The 20985-nt window shown below is 44.1% G+C and overlaps 1 protein-coding gene across 10 annotated transcripts in view; it reads left to right on the top strand.

The window, feature by feature from the left end:
- The window catches only part of TEAD1 (TEA domain transcription factor 1), a 273150-nt gene that overhangs the window by 193750 nt on the left and 58415 nt on the right, over window positions 1–20985 (top strand). For 7 of the 10 annotated variants that reach the window (XM_017525759.1, XM_017525756.2, XM_017525760.2 and 4 more), the window contains 5 exons: window positions 13416–13427; window positions 14245–14379; window positions 15517–15563; window positions 16506–16567; window positions 17625–17749. In XM_017525759.1, coding sequence (XP_017381248.1) covers window positions 13416–13427; window positions 14245–14379; window positions 15517–15563; window positions 16506–16567; window positions 17625–17749 — 381 coding nt within the window. The remainder of the gene's footprint in view (window positions 1–13415; window positions 13428–14244; window positions 14380–15516; window positions 15564–16505; window positions 16568–17624; window positions 17750–20985) is intronic. The other 3 variants (XM_037737486.1, XM_037737490.1, XM_037737489.1) reach the window with 1 other exon arrangement.

Genomic DNA, 20985 nt, shown 5'->3' on the forward strand with positions numbered 1-20985 from the left:
TTAAAAAAAAAAAAAAAAAAAATCCAGAGATGCAATATTGAGTAGAAATTATTTAGAAAGAATAATTTCCAAAGTGATCATGAAATTACTTTTTAAAAAAATTTAGAAATTTTCATTTGTGCTTTTGATGTATTTATAAGAATACTTATTAAAAAAAATGCATCTTTTTGATGCACATCTCTTCTAGCAGAGTATTTTCAGCCACATTTCTTCCACATTGCTTACTATTGTTTTTTAAGTAAATGACACTCTTATTAAAATAGAAATCTGAGGAGTGGCCTCTAAAAAAAAAGATAGATCCTAGAGATGGGAAAGCTCTTGATCAAACCCGTTTGCAGTTTCATTTGTACTTGAGTTTACTTAAAAATTTTTTTACTTGTGCCTCATTTTTCAGTCTCAGAATATATTTTATAGGAAAAATGGGGGCATTGGTAATTTTTAAAATTCAACTTCTTTCTACTTTTTTCCTTCCTAAAATTTATAATAAAACATACCTGACGTTTATTTTTCTATAATGCCCTATTTTAGAAATGTAAAGCAATTATAGTTTGCAAGAAGGAGACTTCATTTATAATAAAAATTGATTTGGGCCCATATCGAAGCCTTTCCCATGTGCCTTTTTTTGTTCTGTTCCGATATTTTTCTATACAGTAATTAAATTTGTGGTTTTGTTCTGAACTGAAAAACAGTGTAGTTTCATAACACTGAATGATGAACACTGGGATTCTTCCCAAAGTCCTTCGACTTTTTTTATGCAAACAAGGCTGGCTGTGGAATAGGACAAGTGAATAGGAAGGAGCATTTGGTGTGCCCTCTGCAGTGGGCAGCATGCTGGCTCGCTCGCACGTGTGGCTGATGGTGGCTGGCTTTTAGCTGCACTGGCTGAGCAGTTGGAAGACTAAGATAACTTTATAGATCCTGCTTTTTAACCAAAGGTGCAATACTCTCTATATGGATGTAACTACCCCAGTTTTTGCTCAAGTTCTGACTCTGTTTCTAGTTTCTCTGAGCTAATGAATTAATGATGTACAAAAGTTTACAAATAACAATGTTGTTGCCATCTGTGGTGATATGAATTGCTGTATTTCTGCACTGTCTATGTGATTTCTATGGACCCACCAGGGCACACAGCCCTAAACCGAAAGCCCAGTAAGTGATGAGTAAAGCTCTACTGATCAGAAGTGATTCCCATGGGATGGAGGAAGCACTCTTTTTCTCACTTAGTGAATTTTAGAGTTTTCTTCCATAGAAACAATTTTCCTATTGCTTTATACATGTGCATATGTAAAAATAGACAGCTGTATTTGCATTTTTCTAAAAAAAAAAATTACTGCTAATAAAAAAGAAACAGTCCCCTGACTTTCTGTCCTGGCCGGCTCTCCTTTGGGGCAGGCACAAGGAAGAGACAGAGACAGAAGCAGTAGGATAGCAACTGGCTCAGCATTTAAGCTCTAAGAAGCACCTCCATCTTCTTGTAGTTTCTTCTCTTCTTTCTTCCCATATTATTCTTGGAAAAATGGAGTCCTTTGTTTTTCCGTCTGCTAACACCAACTGAGTGTTCCAGGCATGGTGCTCACTGTGACGTGCAGTTAACAGCCAATCCCGTATTCAGGGAGCTGGCCGTGTAAATGGGAATGTAAACTATTGAAGCACTTTGGGTAAGTGTTAGCAGGAGCAGCCAAAATCAAATGTGGTAGGGGGCATCCCAGGGATGAACTTCACAGAGAGGTACTCTGAAGTTTGGGAATTGGAAGATGAAAGGCATCCCAATGCATGCTCCCTCATTTAAGCTCACTATGGAGTGATTTACAGTATTCTGCTTTTGGGGCATAATATTGAGGAACCTGTGGCTGAGAGAGTGCGGTTGACGGGTCACAAAGCCTTCCTAGTAAGTGGTAAAGTCAGAATTTGAACTCAGATCTTTTTGCATTCTAAACGAATTGCTCCTTTAGATAAAATTTTATCTAGCGGAAGTGGGAGAATGTTTTCAAGCAGAGGGCTTCACGCCAGCACGCTGTCACCCCTCACAAGTCTTTGGTGCTGGGCATTCATCCTTTGCTACCAGCCCTTCACTTAGCATCCACATTTTAACTTTGAGCCCTTGGACAAAATGTGGACTTAGTTTGGATTGACGCTGTGAGGGTCATGAGTAACTGAGGGGATGACATGGTCCTGGAGACAGAGCTGCTCATCACCAGGACAGTCACAGAGAGTAAGGCTGACTGTCCCCTGCTTGCAGGAGATGGTGCTGCTTTCACTCCCTCCATGAACATTTTATCCTAAAGGCCATGTACTTAACCTTCCTAACCAGCCACTACCAGGATATGGACTCAACTCTGTTGGTGTCCCAGCTCCATCCAAATCCCCTTGTTCAGCTCTGGAGTCTAGTAGCATGTTTGTGAGGAGGCCGGGACAAGCATCTGTACTGAGGTCATCATGGGGTCAGGCTGATAGCCATGGTCTTCTTGGCCTCCCACACTAGCTGCTGAGATAAATTCGCTACAGAAAATTGAGACAAAAGACAACAAGGATAGCTTCTGGGTAGGTGGGGAGTAAGGGGGAGTGGCAGGAAGTATCCAAGCATAAAAGAGACACTGTGCTTTGCCTGGGAAGATGTAAGAAGGCTTCCTGGAGCAGGTGGCTGACCATCCCAGGAACCGTCCTTGTGGGCATTGCCCCAACCAGGCTGGTCACCACTTCAGACATCGAACGGGTAGACAAAGGTCTTTGGTCTTCACGTGAAGACCAAGGGCAAGCTTGAATTTGTCTGTTCCTTTGTGGAGTTGGAAAAGTGGCTTACCCATACTGGAGGCTATGTGTCTTCCTTGGGAGCCTTCTTGCCTATAAGCTTCTCTTTACTTCCTGGGGAAGGATGTGGTGGAGTTCTTTATGCTGATGTTTTCTAACCTTTTTAAAGCAGCAAAATTCGTGTTTCTAATTGAAGCTCACCCTCTCAAATCCTTAGTAATGGCCTCTTGGGCTACTCCATTGAATCAGGTTTGAAAAACTACTTGTTTTAGGCAGAAGGAAAGGAGGTGTCTGCCTCTTACTGTCCCTTTCAGCCTCTACAGACAGCTCCTGTGTCCCATTTAAAGCCTATGTTTCTAAGTTCTGTAGTTTATAAGTTCTGCCATGTTCTTTGGAAGAAAACAGACTCAAGGAGAGAGTGGTCATTTCATGTCATATTGATAAATGAGTCATTCTAGCTACCAAAGTTACTCTCTGGAGAATCTGTTAGAATAAATTCTAAAGGTCAGCATTAGGTTTCTCCTGATTGGCAGTAGTTCTCAATGTGCTTGTTTGTGGACCAGATTACCCCCAAAGTGTGTAGACTTAAATTTTAGTAAAGAAAAAATTGTTTAGTGAAAGTCTAAGATTTCTACATAGGTTTGAACTTGAAAAGCAAAGGAATGATTACTGAATTCAGTCCAGTGGTTTTCATTGAGAACCCAGTGTATTCTAGGCCCTTTCGTAGATGTTGGGTCCATAGAATTGAATCCAGAGTTTGTGTTCTTAAGGAATGCTGAACCTTTCTGTTAGTTTTTCCAATAGGTATCCACAGCTAGGGAGCTCTGCAGTAGAAATTAAACAGAATAGTGCAAAGCCTACCCAAGTGAAAAGAATGATTCATTCTGAGTGAGGGAATTAAAGCTTCATGGAGAAGTGTCCTTAAACTAAACATAGTTGAAGGCAGAGAATTTCCATAAAGTTCTATCTGAGGGACCATGAAAAACATCATGTATTTGGGGGCATGCAGTGGGAGGTGAGACTAGAGGAGCCTAAGGGAAGGGTCCTGGATCATCCCACTGAGGAGCAGGGATTTATCTATGGGCCTCGGAGCGTACACGGGGGTCATTCAGATTTACACTCTAGAAAGACCTCACCAGGTCTTTGTAGGATAGCTAATAAAAGGGAGGCCACGCTGCAGTCAGAGAGGCTAATTCCTGGTCTGCTTTAAGAGCGAGGAAAGGCCAGGCACGGTGACTCACACCTGTAATCCCAGCACTTTGGGAGGCCGAGGGGGGGGGGGTGGATCACCTGAGGTGGGGAGTTTAAGACCAGCCTGACCAATGTGGAGAAACAGTATCTCCACTAAAAATGCAAAACTAGTGGGACATGATGGCGCACGCCTGTAATCCCAGCTACTTGGGAGGCTGAGGCAGAATTGCTTGAACCCAGGAGGCGGAGGTTGCGGTGAGCTGAGATTGTGCCATTGCACTCAACCTTGGGCAACAAGAGCAAAACTCTGTTTCAAAAAAAAAAAAAAAAAAGAGTGGGGAAGATAGTTGCAGCCCTGGACCAGGGGCCGACCCACACCCCCGGGGCTGCTTCATGGCACTCATCCTTGGCTGGCATCCCTACTTCAGTGCAGTCTGCCTGCTCTGTACTCTTTCCTACTCATTGTGTTTACAGAACAAATTATAAATTTTTATGTTCTGTCCTTGTAAAGTCTGAAAAGTATTGTGTGCCAGAACTTTTCAGAAAGATTTTCAATAGCAGCATTTAAAAATTAACTTATTCAAAAAATCTCATAAAGTAATGGTAATTAACTGGGAGTGTGCATCAACATTATGAAGTTTTTGTTGCAAAATTTTAAACATACAAAATTTAAACAGTACAGAGAGTATCATATTAAACACTCATGTTTATACTATCTGGAAATGATCATTTTCATTATATGTTTAAGTTTTCTTAAAATGAAAAATCAAGTGGCAAACATTATTCTGCACTTTTTCCTCTATCCACCCTCCTTCTTCAACCAAAATTAATCTCCCTTTCTTTCCTTCCATCGACAGTGTCTTTCCTTCCCATTTATTTCCCTTGGAAAATCAAATCTAGTGAAAACTCTCTCTTTTCCTTTTGCTTCTAGATTTTTGCCCATTGTCTCCCTCCCTCCCTCCCTCCCCTCCTGTCACTCAGGCTGGAGTGCAGTAGCACCATCTCGCTCATTGCAACCTCTGCCTCTCATGTTCAAGCGATTCTCCAGCCCCAGCTTCCCAGATAGCTGTGGTTACAGGTGCCCGCCACAACACCCAGCAAATTTTTGTATTTTTAGTAGAGATAGGGTTTCACCATGTTGGCCAGGCTGGTCCCAAAATTCTGATTTCAAATGACCTGCCCACCTCAGGCTCCCAAAATTCTGGAATTACAGACGTGAGCCACCATGCCCAGGTGATTTTTGTCCAGCTGTCTACCATGAATTTGTGCAGTAGCCATTGGCACCAACAAGAGACGTTTCCTTTGGAATTTTTAGCCGCTTAACTTAAGATAGACTCGGCCAACAATGTAATGACCTTGTATATAGACCATGACTATAAGGGAGATACAAGGGCAAGGAAATAAAGGGGATGGTTGAACTAGTAAGGCAGTAATGCAAGGAGACAGTGAACCAGGAGCAGAGAAGCTGGGAGAATAGAGAGAAGGCGCCAGTAGATTGCAGCTGAGATTCAAGTGCTTGGTAAGATGGAGAACAGAAAAAAAATGAATTTGTGGCCAGAGCATAGTAATTTTGGAAATTAAATATTCAGAGTTGTGGGGATTTTTGTTGTGGGTTTTTGTTGTTGTTGTTTTTTTCCCCACTGGGATTGGGGCATCATCAAAATGTTTAGGACAGAAGCTAGAGTACTAACTGTAGGCCTAGAGGAGAACTTAGCATTGAAGGAGTTGTTTCTTAGTGATGGGAGTGCCATGTGTTTGGCCCCTACTGAGATAATACCCGTTTGACCCACTGCTCTCAAGGGGGGTTAGGTGTTTGACCCACAGCCTGTAGCTGGGCCTGAGTCTGCTTCTAAAGTAGAAGATGAATCCATGCAGTTGCAGTGTGAAAGATGGTTCTAGGTCTGTGGAATATCCATTTAAGAATCCCAAGGATGCTGAGTTAGAGGTCTCTCTTGGACCTTGTGTCACCAGCTGCAGCAACAGCAGTGTCACCAACAGCAGCTTTACCTGTTTTCTTCTATCTCATCCTTTCCCTTGTTTAGCCTGTACTGGCATCTCCAGTGGAGAAGTGAGAAGCAGAAGCATGTCTGAGGATTAGCTCACAGCATTAGAAATTATTCTCTACTTCGAATTGTTTCACTCACCATTAATTCATCAAAAAGTCATTAACTGTTTTTTTAAGCTCCAGGGATTTATTATCCCAGCATGTAGAAAGAATGCAGAAGCATTCTCCATGTGTTAAGCAGTCTTTTCTTCCCTACTTAGAGTTTCTTTGTAGAGTTCCATGCCTGAGTCGCTTTCTCTGAATGTTCAGTTGCCCTAAGAAGTTGTTCAGACCCCACTCAGAGTCCTCCTTTTCGCATTAGCAGCAAAAAAGGCAATCTTTTCTTGCTGGTTTCAGAAGCTTATGGCAGCCACAGCCAAGGTTAGGGAAACATCACACCATGGACCTTCTCCATCTTCCCATGTAGATGGGCCAGGCCACCTCTGGGTCACTTTTTGAGTGTGTTTGGGTGAGTGTATGTCTCATGGCAAAACTAAGAGGAAAGGAAGTCTTCACTGTGCCCTCCCCTCAGCAGGAATACATCTTAGGCAATAGATGTATTCATGTCAGGTTCTGGATGTGTACTGAAGAGAAACCTGTACTTGCTGATGTTGCATCATCCCAGTAGGGCAGAAAAAGACCTGAGCCTCTCTGATTATGTCCAGTTGCTGGTGACTAATTTATGAGGTACCTGTGCTCCCCAGGGCCATTTTCTTCATTCTCACCCTGGTGGCCTTTGTGATTTGATTTCTGAACAGACCATTGTTTCCAATCTTCTGTTCTTTCCAATAAGCAGAGAGCTTAAATTTCAAATTGTTGATTTAATTCTTTTGAGTTCAAGAACTTCACTGGGGCATTACTGAAGTCCATACTGCTGAATCATGTTTGTATCATCACTGATTCCATCCAGGAATGGGCCTGTTCACAGGGAAGATAGGCATGTTTCACTTTACTCTGAAGTGTGGTGCCCTGTGAGGTGCCCTGAGCCAACTCTGCTCCTTAAAGACTTGGCTGTTAGCAGTGCAGGAGGCAAGGAAAGCCTGAGCGACAACCTCCTCTGTCTGTGTCCACTCCAAGACACTTGGTCGTGTCATGGGATTTGGGAAATGATACAGCCTTTCCTGGAGTTTCGCGTTCTCAATTTCTCAGGCTTCAATTAGAACCACTCACCAACAGTGTGGTGATGGAGAACTTAATGTTGGTAGCCAGAGCACTGAATATGTAGATAAACAAAGATAATTCTGTGTGAACTGAGCCAAGTCTGGATTTTCTTTTTAAGGGCAAGAGAAACAGCCTCATCATTCTACATTTTTATCTCTCCATAGAGAAATCCCATTGTCAATCGGCCTCCAACTTAGATAATGCCCTAGAATGATATCGATCCTGAGGATTATCTAGTGAGGACCAGGGCTCCTGAGCATTTCAGGTTCCTGAGCAGGATCCAGCCTGGAAAGCCAGTCAGTCACCTGGGCCCTGTAGACTGCAAGCTCACCCACGGGCAAGGCTGCAAGCACCATACTGAGTACTTGAAGCAGTACTAAACAGTGGGAGTGTTTTGTCCTCGATTTATGAGTTTGGAAGCAGAGGCTCAGAATAGCTAACTGACTTATTTAGAGTTACAAGTCTGCAGTTGATCTAGGGATATCTGGTGTCAAAAGCCAAGCTCTTTGCAGGATGTCCTGCTGCCTTCCCAAAGAGTAATGGTCCAGGATGAGGTTCATTTTCCTGACTTGGGATGCCTTGCATTTGCCTCCCTCCACTGAGCCCTCTTCATTGTGTCTGTGTATTTGAAGGAAACAGAAGATAAACAGTGGGAGCTAGAACTCACTCTGGAGCTTAACTTGAGCCTGGAGGCAGTTTGGGTTCCTCTGGTCCCTTGCTGTCACCTCACAGAGAAAAGGGGACTAAAGTCAGAATGGTGCCTTCTCCTGGATACCAGGATCCGGCAGGAAGCTGTCTTAAATCCCAGGCTTCCTGGGAGAGAGTCCTGAGGCATACCTATGAGCCTGCTCAGCCATCATCCTCATCTACAATCCTTTATGATGTGAACCCCTACATCAGAGCTAAAGGAAATGCTGTTGACAATTACAAAATGCCAAATACAGCTCAGTACGTTTAAAAATGAACAGTGGTAAAAGACTTGAAAATTTTTCCTTGGATATGAATGGAGGCTTTGGCATTTGGAAATACAATAAGATGAATTAATTGCCACTCATTAGGCAGCAAGTCAGGAGAGGCATGAGTGTGCCTTGTCTCCTCTGCATTAGCTGTTACCTGACCGAAATAGCCTCCTTTTGTATTTACTCCTGACTTTTCTAATGATAAGCAAATTAGAGATCATAGCTAGAGAAAAAAACTAAGTGCCTCCATCCTTTCTCCAAGACCATCTTATAGTTCTGTGATATTTATCTGCTCAAGGGGTATGGCTAATAATTGCAGAGGTCATGTGAATCCACATAGAGCACAAGATTAGAAACAACATCTGCAAAATTACTTCTTGGGAAAGTATTTTGTGTTTTGTCCTTTTCCAAAAAAGTGATTTTGCAAGTAGATGCTGTCTTTCCTGCCTTGCAGTACGTTATATTGCTGGTTAAAGCATATTTGGAGAAAAACTGTTTACTGTCAAGAGGTTTTGAACCCATAGTTGTTTTTTGACTTTACCATTTTTTCTAATGTATTTGATCGACTTCTATATGAGTAAATTAGATTGGAATCCTATCTTTAAATTCTGAAATGATGGCCCGTGAGTAAACTGTTTGAATATACTGATTATGCTGTATATTAAAATTCTATATATGGCAACTATCATATATTGTATATGCAAGCATGTAACCTTTTTATATTATCTTTAAAATTTGTTCATGGTAATGCCTATAGAGTATGAGGTAATTGATTATGTAGAATAATCAAAAGCTGGGAGGCAGAAGGAGGACTGGGGAACAAGCCTCCTCTAATATCCACACTGATCCATGAGATGTCCTCGAGTTTTAAAAGCACACCACTCCAGCCATGTGCGTTTGTGATATTGCTGTCCTCCTGTCATGTATATTACATGTAGACATTTTCCAAACATTGTGTCCATTTCAATCATAAAAAGGAGGCAGTCAGTAGAACAGAGAGCTATAGCAGTGGTAGCCTTGTTCTGCTTCATGAAACATGAAAGCCTGTTTTTACTTAGGAATAATAACAGTTTGTAAGGCCTCAGGCTGAGGAGTTTATGCATAACACAGCCTGCTGGACCATGTAGCAGAGACAGCGAGACCATTGAGTGTGGTGTGTTAGAAATTGGATAATGACAAAAGTAGGGTAGATGATGAGGCAAGCATCCCGAGTCGCAGGTCAGTTGGACCATTTGTTCTTAGAACCCATCCTTTTCCCCATGAAAATTCCATAGACCCATGGTTCCTGCTACATGAGTGTTCTCTGCATTGCAGGTCATGGGCTTGGGTTGGGGTTCAGTTGGAAAGGGGCGATTTCCCTTTTCTTTCCCTACTCCCCACACATTCGGCTTTTTATGACCTCATTCTTTGTAATCTTAGGGATCGAAGGATGGAAAGTCAGTAATAAGGAGTCAGTGTGAACTTGTCCAAGCTCTTTTCTAGGATGCATTTTTCTTATTCTTGCTCATATGCGCATATACACACTCGGAATATTTCTTGTAGCCTAAGACTTCATAGAGCATAATTCAGTATTAACGGTTTTTCAGGATAAAACAGTGTGGTCATCCTTTGTAAATTTCATCCATTTCTCAGAAATGTTGGTGTGAAAACATCTTAAAATTAGTGTGGTGTACAAGTGTAGCATATGTTTTTCAATTTACTAAGCTTGACTTGTTTGGACAGATTAGCCTCCTCCCCTTTAGAGTGGGGATGAGTAGTGAGGACAGAGTCAACTGCTTTAAAGTCCAGGATATTAGACCAGAATGACAGAAACAGTTCACTTGGGTCTGACACTTGGAGTTATTTTTTCAAAGCCAGGCAGGTGTCACTGGGCTGAAAATGACAATTTAGAGATCCTTCCATTGAAATCTCTTAGCTTGGCATCCTTCCGAATTCCCATTTCAGGATAAGTGGGTCTTCAGTCAGGCCCTTGGTTCTGATTTCAAGATATCCCTGGTGGTACATATTATTTCCAGAGTTGCTTTAGATTTTAAGCAAAACATTTTAATCCTTTTAATTTTCAATATATATTTTAGATAAAGGGGAGATGTCATAAAAATTAAATGAGTAGTCCAAGTAGCTCGACCACAAAAGGCAGGGAATCACTGGTATAGACATTTTAGTCCATTAGCAGAAAATTGCCTATTCTCAAATAGGTAGGTCAAGTGCAGAAAGAACCTCTCTACTTGAGATAAAATTTCCTTTCCACACTTAGCCTTCTGCCTATTAGGACAGGCAGCCAGGAGCTGCCCAAATTTTAGCAAGCTGCCCAAATTTTAGCATCCTGCCTCCTTCTTGCTAGTAGTTTCCTTGACTATATGCATTAAAAAGTATTTGGTTATAATGGAATTTACCGTCATAGCTACAAAGACCTTTAAAACCAGAAGGACATTAGATGATAATGTGCAACTTTTTATTTTGTAAATAAAGAAAATTAGAGGTGATTAAATGACTTGCTCCACATAATGCAGCTCGTTAATGTCGGGCAGCAGCAGGTTTGGAGCCTGACACCCCAGTGGGTTCACCTTTTACAGTCTTGGAGCAGGTTGCTTCGATAAAAGTAATTGGTTTGCTCTACTGCGCGTGAACTCCTGTTTTCATTTGGGTACCTGGTGAAATGCTGGGTAATGAGACAGTCAAAACCCTTACTTCGTTTAACAGAAGAAAAATCATGTTCTGAAGCTGTGTGACATAAACAACAAAGATAGGTAACTTTTCTTCTTTTCCACACTGGCTAATTTCCCTGATTCAAAAGAGAGTATCAAACTTGTATGAAGATTTCAAATGCTTTTTAATAAACCTCAGATTTATTTCAAGCAACTCAATAAAGCGGGATATGGAGATGCAAGGAACTCATTTCCATTTGGACCTGGACTTAAAATTCATGAGTTGCCCCACCCAAGTGTGCACTAACGCAGTCTGTACTTGGGCAAGCAGAACTGTCTCTGTCAGCAGCATTTCAAAACGTGGAACTCTTCAGGTCCATGAGAGGCTCCACAATGTTCTTCTGGCACGGAGCCAAGCCCACAGGTTCTTTGTAGTTACTGCTCAGATGTGTCAGGCAGGCAGGCAAGATGTCTATGCTGCCATTTTATAACCCCCCCCAGCTTGGGCCCCAGAGAAGTTATAAGGCTTATTCTGTGCTGAGGGAGGCACCTGTGGTCATACCTATGCCATTATCTCCGATTCACAAATCTGCCTTGAGAGCATTTGTAACCCCTCATTAGGCATTAAGTGGCTTGGGGGCTGAAGTCCAGAGTGACTGGACAAAGAGAAACCAATGGACTTGTATTGATGTCAGAGTGTTCTTGATGGGGAATGGAGTAGGCGTGGTTTCTGTTCATGGGCTACCCTCTGAGGGGATGGACCAGAGGGGAGCAGGTGAAACCACGGAATAGCCAACAGTATTGCCTGGCCCTGAGATCTGCATGTATGGGCTTAGTTTGTCAGTTTATCATAAAATCCCATCCGCTTCAAGATTTGTCTTTTTTCGGTATCTGAAATGTTTCAAATCTTAAAAAAAAAAAAAATTAGCTTAGGAAGCTAGCTTTAGGTTAGAGCATTTGACACGTTAGCAAATGGAGCCTCAACCCCAAGAATGCCATTTGAGAAGGGGATAGCAGCAAAAGGATCACTCTGAGTCACCCTGGCCTTTCTGTTGAGGCCAAGGATTCCTGCCAACTTCCAGGGTCCTTAGAGTGTCACTCAGCCACGGCAGGTGTCATTACAGGTGTTCATAACGACCCTGAGCATTCATGAAAAGCTGTTGTTTGAGGTTCCTTAGTTTTTCAGTCAGCCGGAGTCATATATAAGACACAAAAGTTAATGTGGCCGGGTGCAGTGGCTCACACCTGTAATCCCAGCACTTTGGGAGGCTGAGGCGGGTGGATCACCTGAGGTCGGCAGTTCGAGACCAGCCTGACCAACCTGGATAAACCCCGTCTCTACTAAAAATACAAAATTAGCTGGGCATGGTGGCGCATGCCTGTAATCTCAGCTACTCGGGAGGCTGAGGCAGGAGAATTGCATGAGCCAGGAGGCAGAGGTTGCGGTGAACCCAGATTGCACCACCGTGCTCCAGCTTGGGCAACAAGAACAAAACTCCGTCTCAAAAAAAAAAAAAAAAGCAAGTGTTAGGCTCATTTTTCCTTTCTCTCCTCCCCTCCCTTATCCTGTTCCCTTTCCTTTTTCTCTCCCTCCCTTGCTTCCTTCCTTTTCCCCTTTTTTCTTTCTGATGGAGTCTTGCACTGTTGCCCACGTTTGAGTGCAGTAGCTTGATGAACACAGCTCACTGCAGCCTTGATCTTCCAAGTTCAAACAATTCTCCCACCTCAGCCTCTTGAATAGCCAGAACTACAGAAGTACACCACCACTCCCAGCTAATTTTATTTTTTGTAGAGATAGGGTCTCTGTATGTAGCCCAGACTGGTCTTAAATTCCTAGGTTCAAGTGATACCCCCACCTCAGCCTCCCAAAGTGCCGGCATTATAGGTGTGAGCCACCATGCCTGACCCTTTCCCTTTCCCTTTTTCTTTAATGGTGCTTTTTCAAAGGTTAATGTAAGCTTTTTGGAAATTCACTTGGTGTTCCTGGCAGTTACAGGGCAAAGTTGTGTCTATACCTTGGGAACACCTAGCAGAGCTTTCTTAGAAGCCTCTAGTAGTTGTTTGCTGGCTTTGATTTTTTAAAAACCCTTTTGGCCTTGCCTTTGACACCTTGATGTGTTTTTCATCACCTTTGGTTATGTCAGTAAGCATTGAAGCACCCTCTCTGCTGGTACTTGGTGTCTTAGCCTGAAGCTCCCTTTGACATTCCCTGGAGGTGGAAAGCACTCTTTTTATTTTGGTGTCACCATTTTGTTTCTGCTTTGATGGTATCTGAGCCTGGAGTATAGACCCTCTACTGGCACCCAGGAGCATTTACATGCCTACAAAACTCAAAGCCCTGCACGTGCCTCACAACAGGAGGGTGACCATTTCTCCATCTGTCCTGGGGAAGCCACAGAACCAGTGTAAAGGAGTTGGGGGTAGTTTTTTTTTTATTATTGCGGTTGTTGGATGCCCTTCCTGATCATTGCCTTTCTAGATAGCCATCTGAATCACCAATTCTTTCTAAAATGTGAGAATGGTCCCCACCCCTATGCATTTTATTGTTCCCAAGTATTATATGTTTGTGTACATACATATATATATATATATATATTTAAACCAAAGAATTAAAATAAATTCCTTTGTATGCAATTCTTTTAACAAATTGTTTATTATTGTATCCAGGTAACAAGCATGGTAAGTATTTTCACCAAACTGAGTATTCTGTATTTTAGCTGTGCTTGGCAGACTTTTTTGGCTAGCTTTGTGTTATTAGCCTTGGCTTTCCTAGAAAAGACCTGTTTAGGAAAAGGAGAAATCACGTACCTGTAGCATCCCCTAGGCTTCCGGCTTTAGTACGAACCTACGTAGCATTAGCCCCATGGCGGGGGTACCTGAGAAAGCATGCACCCCGCCAGCATGCTGCTTGGCCCTGTTATCCCCACCCCCCACTACTTCTGAGCCTCTGCAGCCAGATGTTTGCCAGGGCTTTCAGGCCTGCATGATCGCAGCAGCTCCTGGGACCATGGCCCTGTGACAGCCAGCACACACAGATAGGGCTCCTCGAGCTCTGTGGACGGTCCTACTCCAGTCTGCGGCTGCATCTCTTCGTCACCCCTCCTCTCATCAGTTTGCTTAAAAGCAGGGCCTATATTTTTTCTTCTTCCTTAAATGTTTAAAGTAATTAGAAAAATCTCCTTCTGGAAGCTGAAAAACTAAATAAATACATTGTCCACTCTTCTGAGAGGCTTCACATTCTGTTGGAAAATGGATTTAATCCCTTCAAATAAAAGAAAAAGCCTTGCCCCATTGGGTTTTCCCAGTAAATGTTCTGAGGTGCGGTAGGTTGAGTGTGGTTTAGCCTTCTGGCTGTGTTATTTATCCATGCATGTTTGCTTTTTTGGCCTATTTTGTGGCTCTGTATTTTAGTCCATGTGCTTGTGGCTGTGCCTGTATAACCTACCTGGTAGCCATGCGTTATGTATTAAGTCGGTGTGTCACTGTCACCTTCAAGGATCAGACCGCAAAGGATAAGGCCCTGCAGCACATGGCGGCCATGTCCTCAGCCCAGATCGTCTCGGCCACTGCCATTCACAACAAGCTGGGGCTGCCTGGGATTCCACGCCCGACCTTCCCAGGGGCGCCGGGGGTAAGTCATGCTCAGTCCAGTAATGACAGCTGCTGGGGTTGGGGTTGGCATGGGGCAGTGTTAAGCCTCCCACCTCTACTTCTTGTCATGTGGGTCAGGTGTGTGAGAGGGCAAAGACTACCCTGTGAACTGCTAACTCGTTCTAAAGTGGTGAAAGCAAGGAGGGAAGGGAGGCAGAGAGCTAGAGAGAAAGAGAGGAAGGAGGAGGAAGGGAGAAAGAGGAGAAGGAGAAGAAAAGAAAAAGAGAGGGAGAAAGAAGAGGAAGGAATGCTGAGTGTCTGAAGACATGGGATTAAACGTGCCTTTCTGGGTTGGGCTGGCCTCTTCTCTCTTTACCTTTTTCCTGGCCCTTGGTCTCAGTCCCTCTGTCTTCAGGGGCAACCAGCCCCTAAAGGGAGAAGGTATTCTATTAACAGTTACATTTTGACACCTACCAAAGGCTGAGAAGCATTATGTTATAATCTCATTTAATCCTTCAGGTCATCTTAAATGCTTCCTGTCACTGCCATTTTACACATGAAAAAGCTGAGATTATTCAATAGCAAAACAAGCATTTGGAAAGCTGAGATTATAGTGGACTGGATAGTGATGTCAAGAATCAGCCAGAGGCTGCTCTTTCCTTCCTCTATGTCATGCTGCCTCTCCAGCTGGCACCCCAAACGCACAGGGAAGCTCACCGCAGAGAAGCTGCCTTCATTGCCTCTTGGAGCTCCTGGCCTTGTTCAAGCTTTGTTTTCTGCCTTGCTGGGCCTTCAGTGCTATTGAGGCAGAATGTCATGCAGGGAACGTTTCAAAATGGAGGGAGGTGCATGGCTAAATCAGTCAGTTAAATATTTGCGAGGCCCCTGCAGCACACCCAGATCTTTGCTTAGGTATAAGGCGAACACTGAGGAGCTGCTGCCTGCCCCTGCCCTTGGGATTTTCAGGAAGGAGGCACTAAGGGGAGCTCTGGATTGCCAGTCCAAGGATATAGGTTCTGGTCTTGTGCAAGTGGTGACTGCTTTTGCACTCGGGGAAGGCGATTCTGTTGGGTGATCGAACCTGCTGTCTTTTAGTAGGGGTCGTGATGCATAGGCATCCTGAACTATGCTTTGACGTAAACTCTTAATTCTGAGGCCTTTGCATTTTGCTTTCCAGTTCTGGCCAGGAATGATACAAACAGGGCAGCCAGGATCCTCACAAGAGTAAGTCTGAGGACGGGTGGGCACTGACAAATGGGGACTGGTCCCAGCCAATCCGGGGAGAGCTCTTCCCAGACCTTACTGTCTCAGCGCCTGGAGGAGAAAGGAGCATTACGCTGAGGTCCCAGAAGGCATCCTCCTCTTATTGTCTACTGAGGCCTTTCCTAGCAGGAAAGAGACTGGCTTTTCAGATCTGGGAGAGGTAGAATCACCTCACTCCCACCTTATCTACTGAGGCCTCTAGCAGAAAAGAGACTGGCTTTTCAGATCTGAGAGAGGTAAAATCACCTTACTCCCACCTTAAGTATTAGCAGTCATCCTGTTGGAAGCAAGAAGTGGACCTTTCTTCCTTCATGGTATTGAAGGCTGAGCTGTGGTCTTCCTTGCCTGATAAAGGACAGCACAGGTGATCCTGAAGCCCATTTCATTCTGACTTGTTCTGTAGTAGGGTGGCCAGTAGAAAAATCCTACGAGATCCCTTGGGGGCAAGAGAAAAAAGCTCAGTAAACTGGAAAATAAGGGCAATTTCAGGATCAAAGAAAGGAAATCCTGCCTATATGCTGTAAAAAACAACAAAAAACAAACAAAAAAACCTTGAACTGTTTGGCCCAGAGAAGGAGACCCTGAAGCATGTCCCATACTTTGCCTAGAAGTGGTGACTGCTTGACCTCAGAGGTTCAAAGGCATATGTCACAACACATGGAATTCAGGCTCTTTCCAGTGCGTCCCATTAAACTGGCATGAGGCTTGGTGGTTTGATTCCTAGCAGGCTGCTGGCCCCTCTCAGTTTATGGAACAATTGCCTCTGCCTGGGATGTGCTACCACCTGTAGGCAGGGACTGAAGTGGTGAAGGACGTCCCACTGGGAGGTCATGGTGGGACCTGGGTAATAGCTGCTGCTGCAGATGTGATCTCTGACTCTCCCTGCCATCTCTCTGTTCCCAGCGTCAAGCCTTTTGTGCAGCAGGCCTACCCCATCCAGCCAGCGGTCACAGCCCCCATTCCAGGTGAGTCTCCCTGAAACTCTTTCTTGGGAGCACAGCCCTACCCAGCTGACAGCTAGGTCTGGCACTTTGTTCCCAGGGTCAAGAGATGCTCAGCTTTGCCACAGCTGCACATTACCCCTGAGTTGCTGGATCCTGGGTTGCCTGGAGCCCAGGAGGGCCACAGGGTAACCCCTGCCAGGTCCCAATTCCCTTCAGTCATCTCCCAAGAGCATTTCAGGTGGTTTGTTTAAGAAACAGAAAGCCTCATCACTTTCACCGAAGATGCTGGATTATCCTCAGAAGGAGGAGTTGCTGTAGCACCTTCCTCAATATAAACTGGCCTAATTAGGCAGTCCAGGTCTTGAAGGCAGATAGGGTTTCATTCACCCTTTCTTGGATAAGTAGATTTCAGTCCTGCTACCTTTCTTTAAAGGAGAGAGTACATGGAAGCTCAAAGTGGAAAACATGAATCTCTCCAGCCTGCGTGTCTCTTTGCCCGCAAATCTCACCCCTAGTCCCCACATGTGCATGTAGAATTACTCTGTTGCACTGCTCGAGGTATACGGTATAAAAGTCACTGCTCTCCCTTATGGATTCCCCAAACTGAAAATGCTTTCACATATTGCCCTCTGCCCCAGTGCCACCCAGCATTCAGAGAGAATATTCTGTAGTGCTAGTGACCAGTCTTAAGGAAGATGGACAAACACAAGAAGTGTGTGGCACATCTGAGTCTCACAGGAAGTCTTTGGAAGCATTCACTTCTCACTGTCTAGTCATTCTTGACTTGGTCCCCAGGTAGACCTGTTGGTCCAGGGTCAGATGTCCTCAGGCTGCAGCCTTTAACCTTAGCTGAAGTTGGCTTAATGAGGAACATATGCTTTGTGTTTATCTGACTGTTCAGCATCTCTGGGTTCCTCAGCCAGCATCTATCATCACCTGAGTTCTCCCTGGCAGACCTGGTAGACAGGGAGCTGTTGGCCTTTCCTTCTGGGTCATCTGTAGAGCCCTGTTCCAATATTTTCCTGAGGCCCAAGGGGAGGTGAGTGACCAGCATCACAGGTGACGATTGGCCTTTCAGGTTTTGAGCCTGCATCAGCCCCAGCTCCCTCGGTCCCTGCCTGGCAAGGTCGCTCCATTGGCACAACCAAGCTTCGCCTGGTGGAATTTTCAGCTTTTCTTGAGCAGCAACGAGATCCAGACTCGGTGAGTGTGCCCAGAGATGCATCTTCAATCCAGGATTTCTTTCCCTTTACTGTTCACCTTCTTGTTTTTCCATCTTTCATCCTTGTCCCCTGCCCCATGCCTGACAAATATCCTTTGTGAAAACAGGCCTGAGAAAGAATAGCCAGGTGCCTTCTGATTAAGTAGAAAGAGATTCCTATTGGCAGATGTGTAGAAAGTAGCAGAGCTGGAGGTATGTTGCTGTCCTGAACTCCAAGGTGCCGTAGGGAATACTTGAGTCAGAGAGAGGGACCTTTATAAGCTCTAATGTTCTGTAAAATTTAACAAGAAGTAACATTTATTGAGCCTTGCCATATGCCTGGTCCCATGCAGAGTTATTTAGATATATGATCACAATCCATCATAAAACCCTAGGAGGCTAGGTACTGACTGACAGATGAGGAAACAGAGAGGGTAAGTAACTTTCCCAAAGTCACACAGTTAATCTCTGATATATTCAAGATTTAAGCTCAGGTTCTCAAAACTCTACAACCTAAACATTTAGCTCTTATTCCATACTGTTTTTCCAACTCTGTTTCTCACAATAGCAAGTTGTTCTCTTCTTAAGAAGTGTCTGGGTGCAGTGGCTCATGCCTGTAATCTCAGCACTTGTGGAGCCTGAGGCAGGCAGATCACAAGGTCAAGAGATCGAAACCACCCTGACCAACATGGTGAAACCTTGTCTCTACTAAAACTACAAAAATGAGCTGGGCATGGTGGCTGCATGCCTGTAGTCCCAGGTACTCAGGAGGCTGAGGGAGAAGAATCTCTTGAACCCAGGAGCAGGAGGTTGCAGTGAGCCAAGATCGTGCCACTGCACTCCAGCCTGGCAACAGAGCAAGATTCTATCTTAAACAAACAAAAAGAAGTAACAAAATGGTACTTTAACAGTTTGCCATAGAGTGCAGTGCATTATAATATCATAAATACCCGTAACATTGGCATCTGGACTCTATTTGTCACTTTCTTCTTTCCCATCTCCCCCACCCTATCTTGTACCCATCGTCCCATTGTTTCTCAGCCAGGCATTTCCCATACATATGTGATCCTCCCTTCTTTCCTGCCCAATAAGCCCCGTACCCTTTCTTCACACCCACTCCTTGGCTGTGAGTATGAGCGTTGCATCTGTGTGTGGGTGAGCCCAAGGCAGAAACTGAAGGAATCCTTAGTGTGTCTCTGAGATTCTCACCAACTCTTGCCACATTGTCTATCTCACCCCATCCTTCCCATCTCATAAGTCCCGTGCTCTCTGTGTGCTGCCTGCCTTGCTGTCATTTCCGTTATCAGGAGAAAGTGTTAGGAATGACTTCAGAGCCTGTGGAAGACAACTGAGATACTGAGCAATTGGAGGTGACTTCTCACAGGAATGTTTGCACTTCAGCTTGAGGGAAGGCCTCCCGTGGGGCAGAGGCTTGACCAGCCATCACCAGTGGAGACAGGAACCCACGTGTGGCTCACTGATGCCTTGATCCACAATCATGAACTTTGGGAGCTGGTGGAAAAACAGAGCTGCTTCTAAATTAGGGGGAAGAAAATGAGGGAAGAGAAGTAAGTTGGGTGCATCAGGACAGGTACGAGAAAATGGAGCTATTGAGACCAGGAAAGAGAAGAAAGGGCCAACTGCATGACTCCTCCCAAGCAGCTGAGTGGTTCACAGGAAGAGTGGTGGTGAGGGTGAAATCCATAGAGGTGGGAGGCATCGGGACAAACTGAAAGATGCCCTGCATGATTCTCTGCCGCTGGTTCTTTGTGGGAAGCATACAGAGTTCTTTGGTTGAAGGCTGGGCATTGGCGCAGATACTGCTTCTGCCTCTTGTAACTCATGTTTGTATGACACTTCGTTGTTTACAGAGTACTTTGTCATTTAGTATTTTATTCTGTCCTCTTAGTGCCTTGTCAAATAGGTTCTGTTTTCCCCATTTTACAGATTAAGAAACAGAGGCCCAGACATACTGAATGACTTAGTCAAGATACCTAATCAGTAAACAGAGGGAACCAGGAGCCCAAATCTTGTATTTTAGTGGACTCTTTTCACTACCGTAGAAGACCACCTCCAGATTTTGAAGGCCTCTTGAACTGTCTTTCAGTCTATCTCCTGTGTGAGGAAATTTCTCTTTGCATATGACTGTTTTTTTTAGGAAACAACTCCAAGGCACTGGGAGACAGAAGTCCCCATGTGATTTTTGCTTCCGTGGTTAAAAGATCATGGAATATTTTTTAAAGATTCTCTTTTTTGAAAGAAATAAAAATACTGTGGTATCTCCCCCATTGTTACTGTGCTCTCCAGTTGTGGACCTCTTCAGGCCCAGAAGGCTTGATTGGCACTTTTTGTTGTTGGTATTTGCTGGGCTAAACATTTTGAGTCATTCAGATCATTCTGCAGACATTCATGTGCACCTGCACATGCAAGAAGTCGCACAGGAGAGGAGCGTATCACTGCCCAGACGGACACAGCCTCGGCCCCTGGGGAGTATAATACCTAGTAGAGACGCGAAACAGTTGATTATCCAAGAGATCATTGCAAAATGCCGTGACTTCTAGGAAGAAAGAATATTGGATGCTGTAAGTAGCAGGAAACAGGGCAAGCTGCCTTGAGGAAGTAGCCCTTAAGCTGAGAGATGGAAGATTGGACAGGGAGAGAATAAGGGAGCAGAAGATTCCAGAGGTGATGAAGCTGAAGTGTATGTGGCAGTGTATTAAACCTGTGGCTATTTTCGGAAAGCCAAGGCCCACTAAGTCCCTAGAGTAGAGGCCAGAGATACATGCTTCAGATACGTTCAGGATAACGTATCTGATAACGTAATAACATAATAACCTGAATGGGTAAAGTGGGTCTGGCCTGCTGTTGTTAATAAAAAAAAGCTTTACTTACATAGACTCCAACACATGACTTAAAAGGCCCTGAAATGAAAGGAAGGCCTGGTGTAACACCCTTGGGCCCTTTGAAAAAAATCGTTATATTTTAGGGGATATAAATTGGGAGAAATTAGAATTTATTTAACAAGTACGTTTTGAGCACCTACCACTGTTTCAGGTGTTAGGAATCAGCAGTGAACAAAACAAAGTTCTTATTCTTATGGAGCCCACACTCAGGTGGAGAACGCAAGCAAGAACCCAAGCAAATAAATACCCAGTATGTCTGAAGATGCTAACTGTTTATGTGGAATAATGGTCCTTTGTCACAACTGCTTTTTTTTTTTTTTTTTTTTTTTTTTTTT

Source organism: Cebus imitator, unplaced genomic scaffold, assembly GCF_001604975.1.
Source record: "Cebus imitator isolate Cc_AM_T3 unplaced genomic scaffold, Cebus_imitator-1.0 Scaffold39, whole genome shotgun sequence".
In the NCBI taxonomy this organism is placed as follows: Eukaryota; Metazoa; Chordata; class Mammalia; order Primates; family Cebidae; genus Cebus; species Cebus imitator.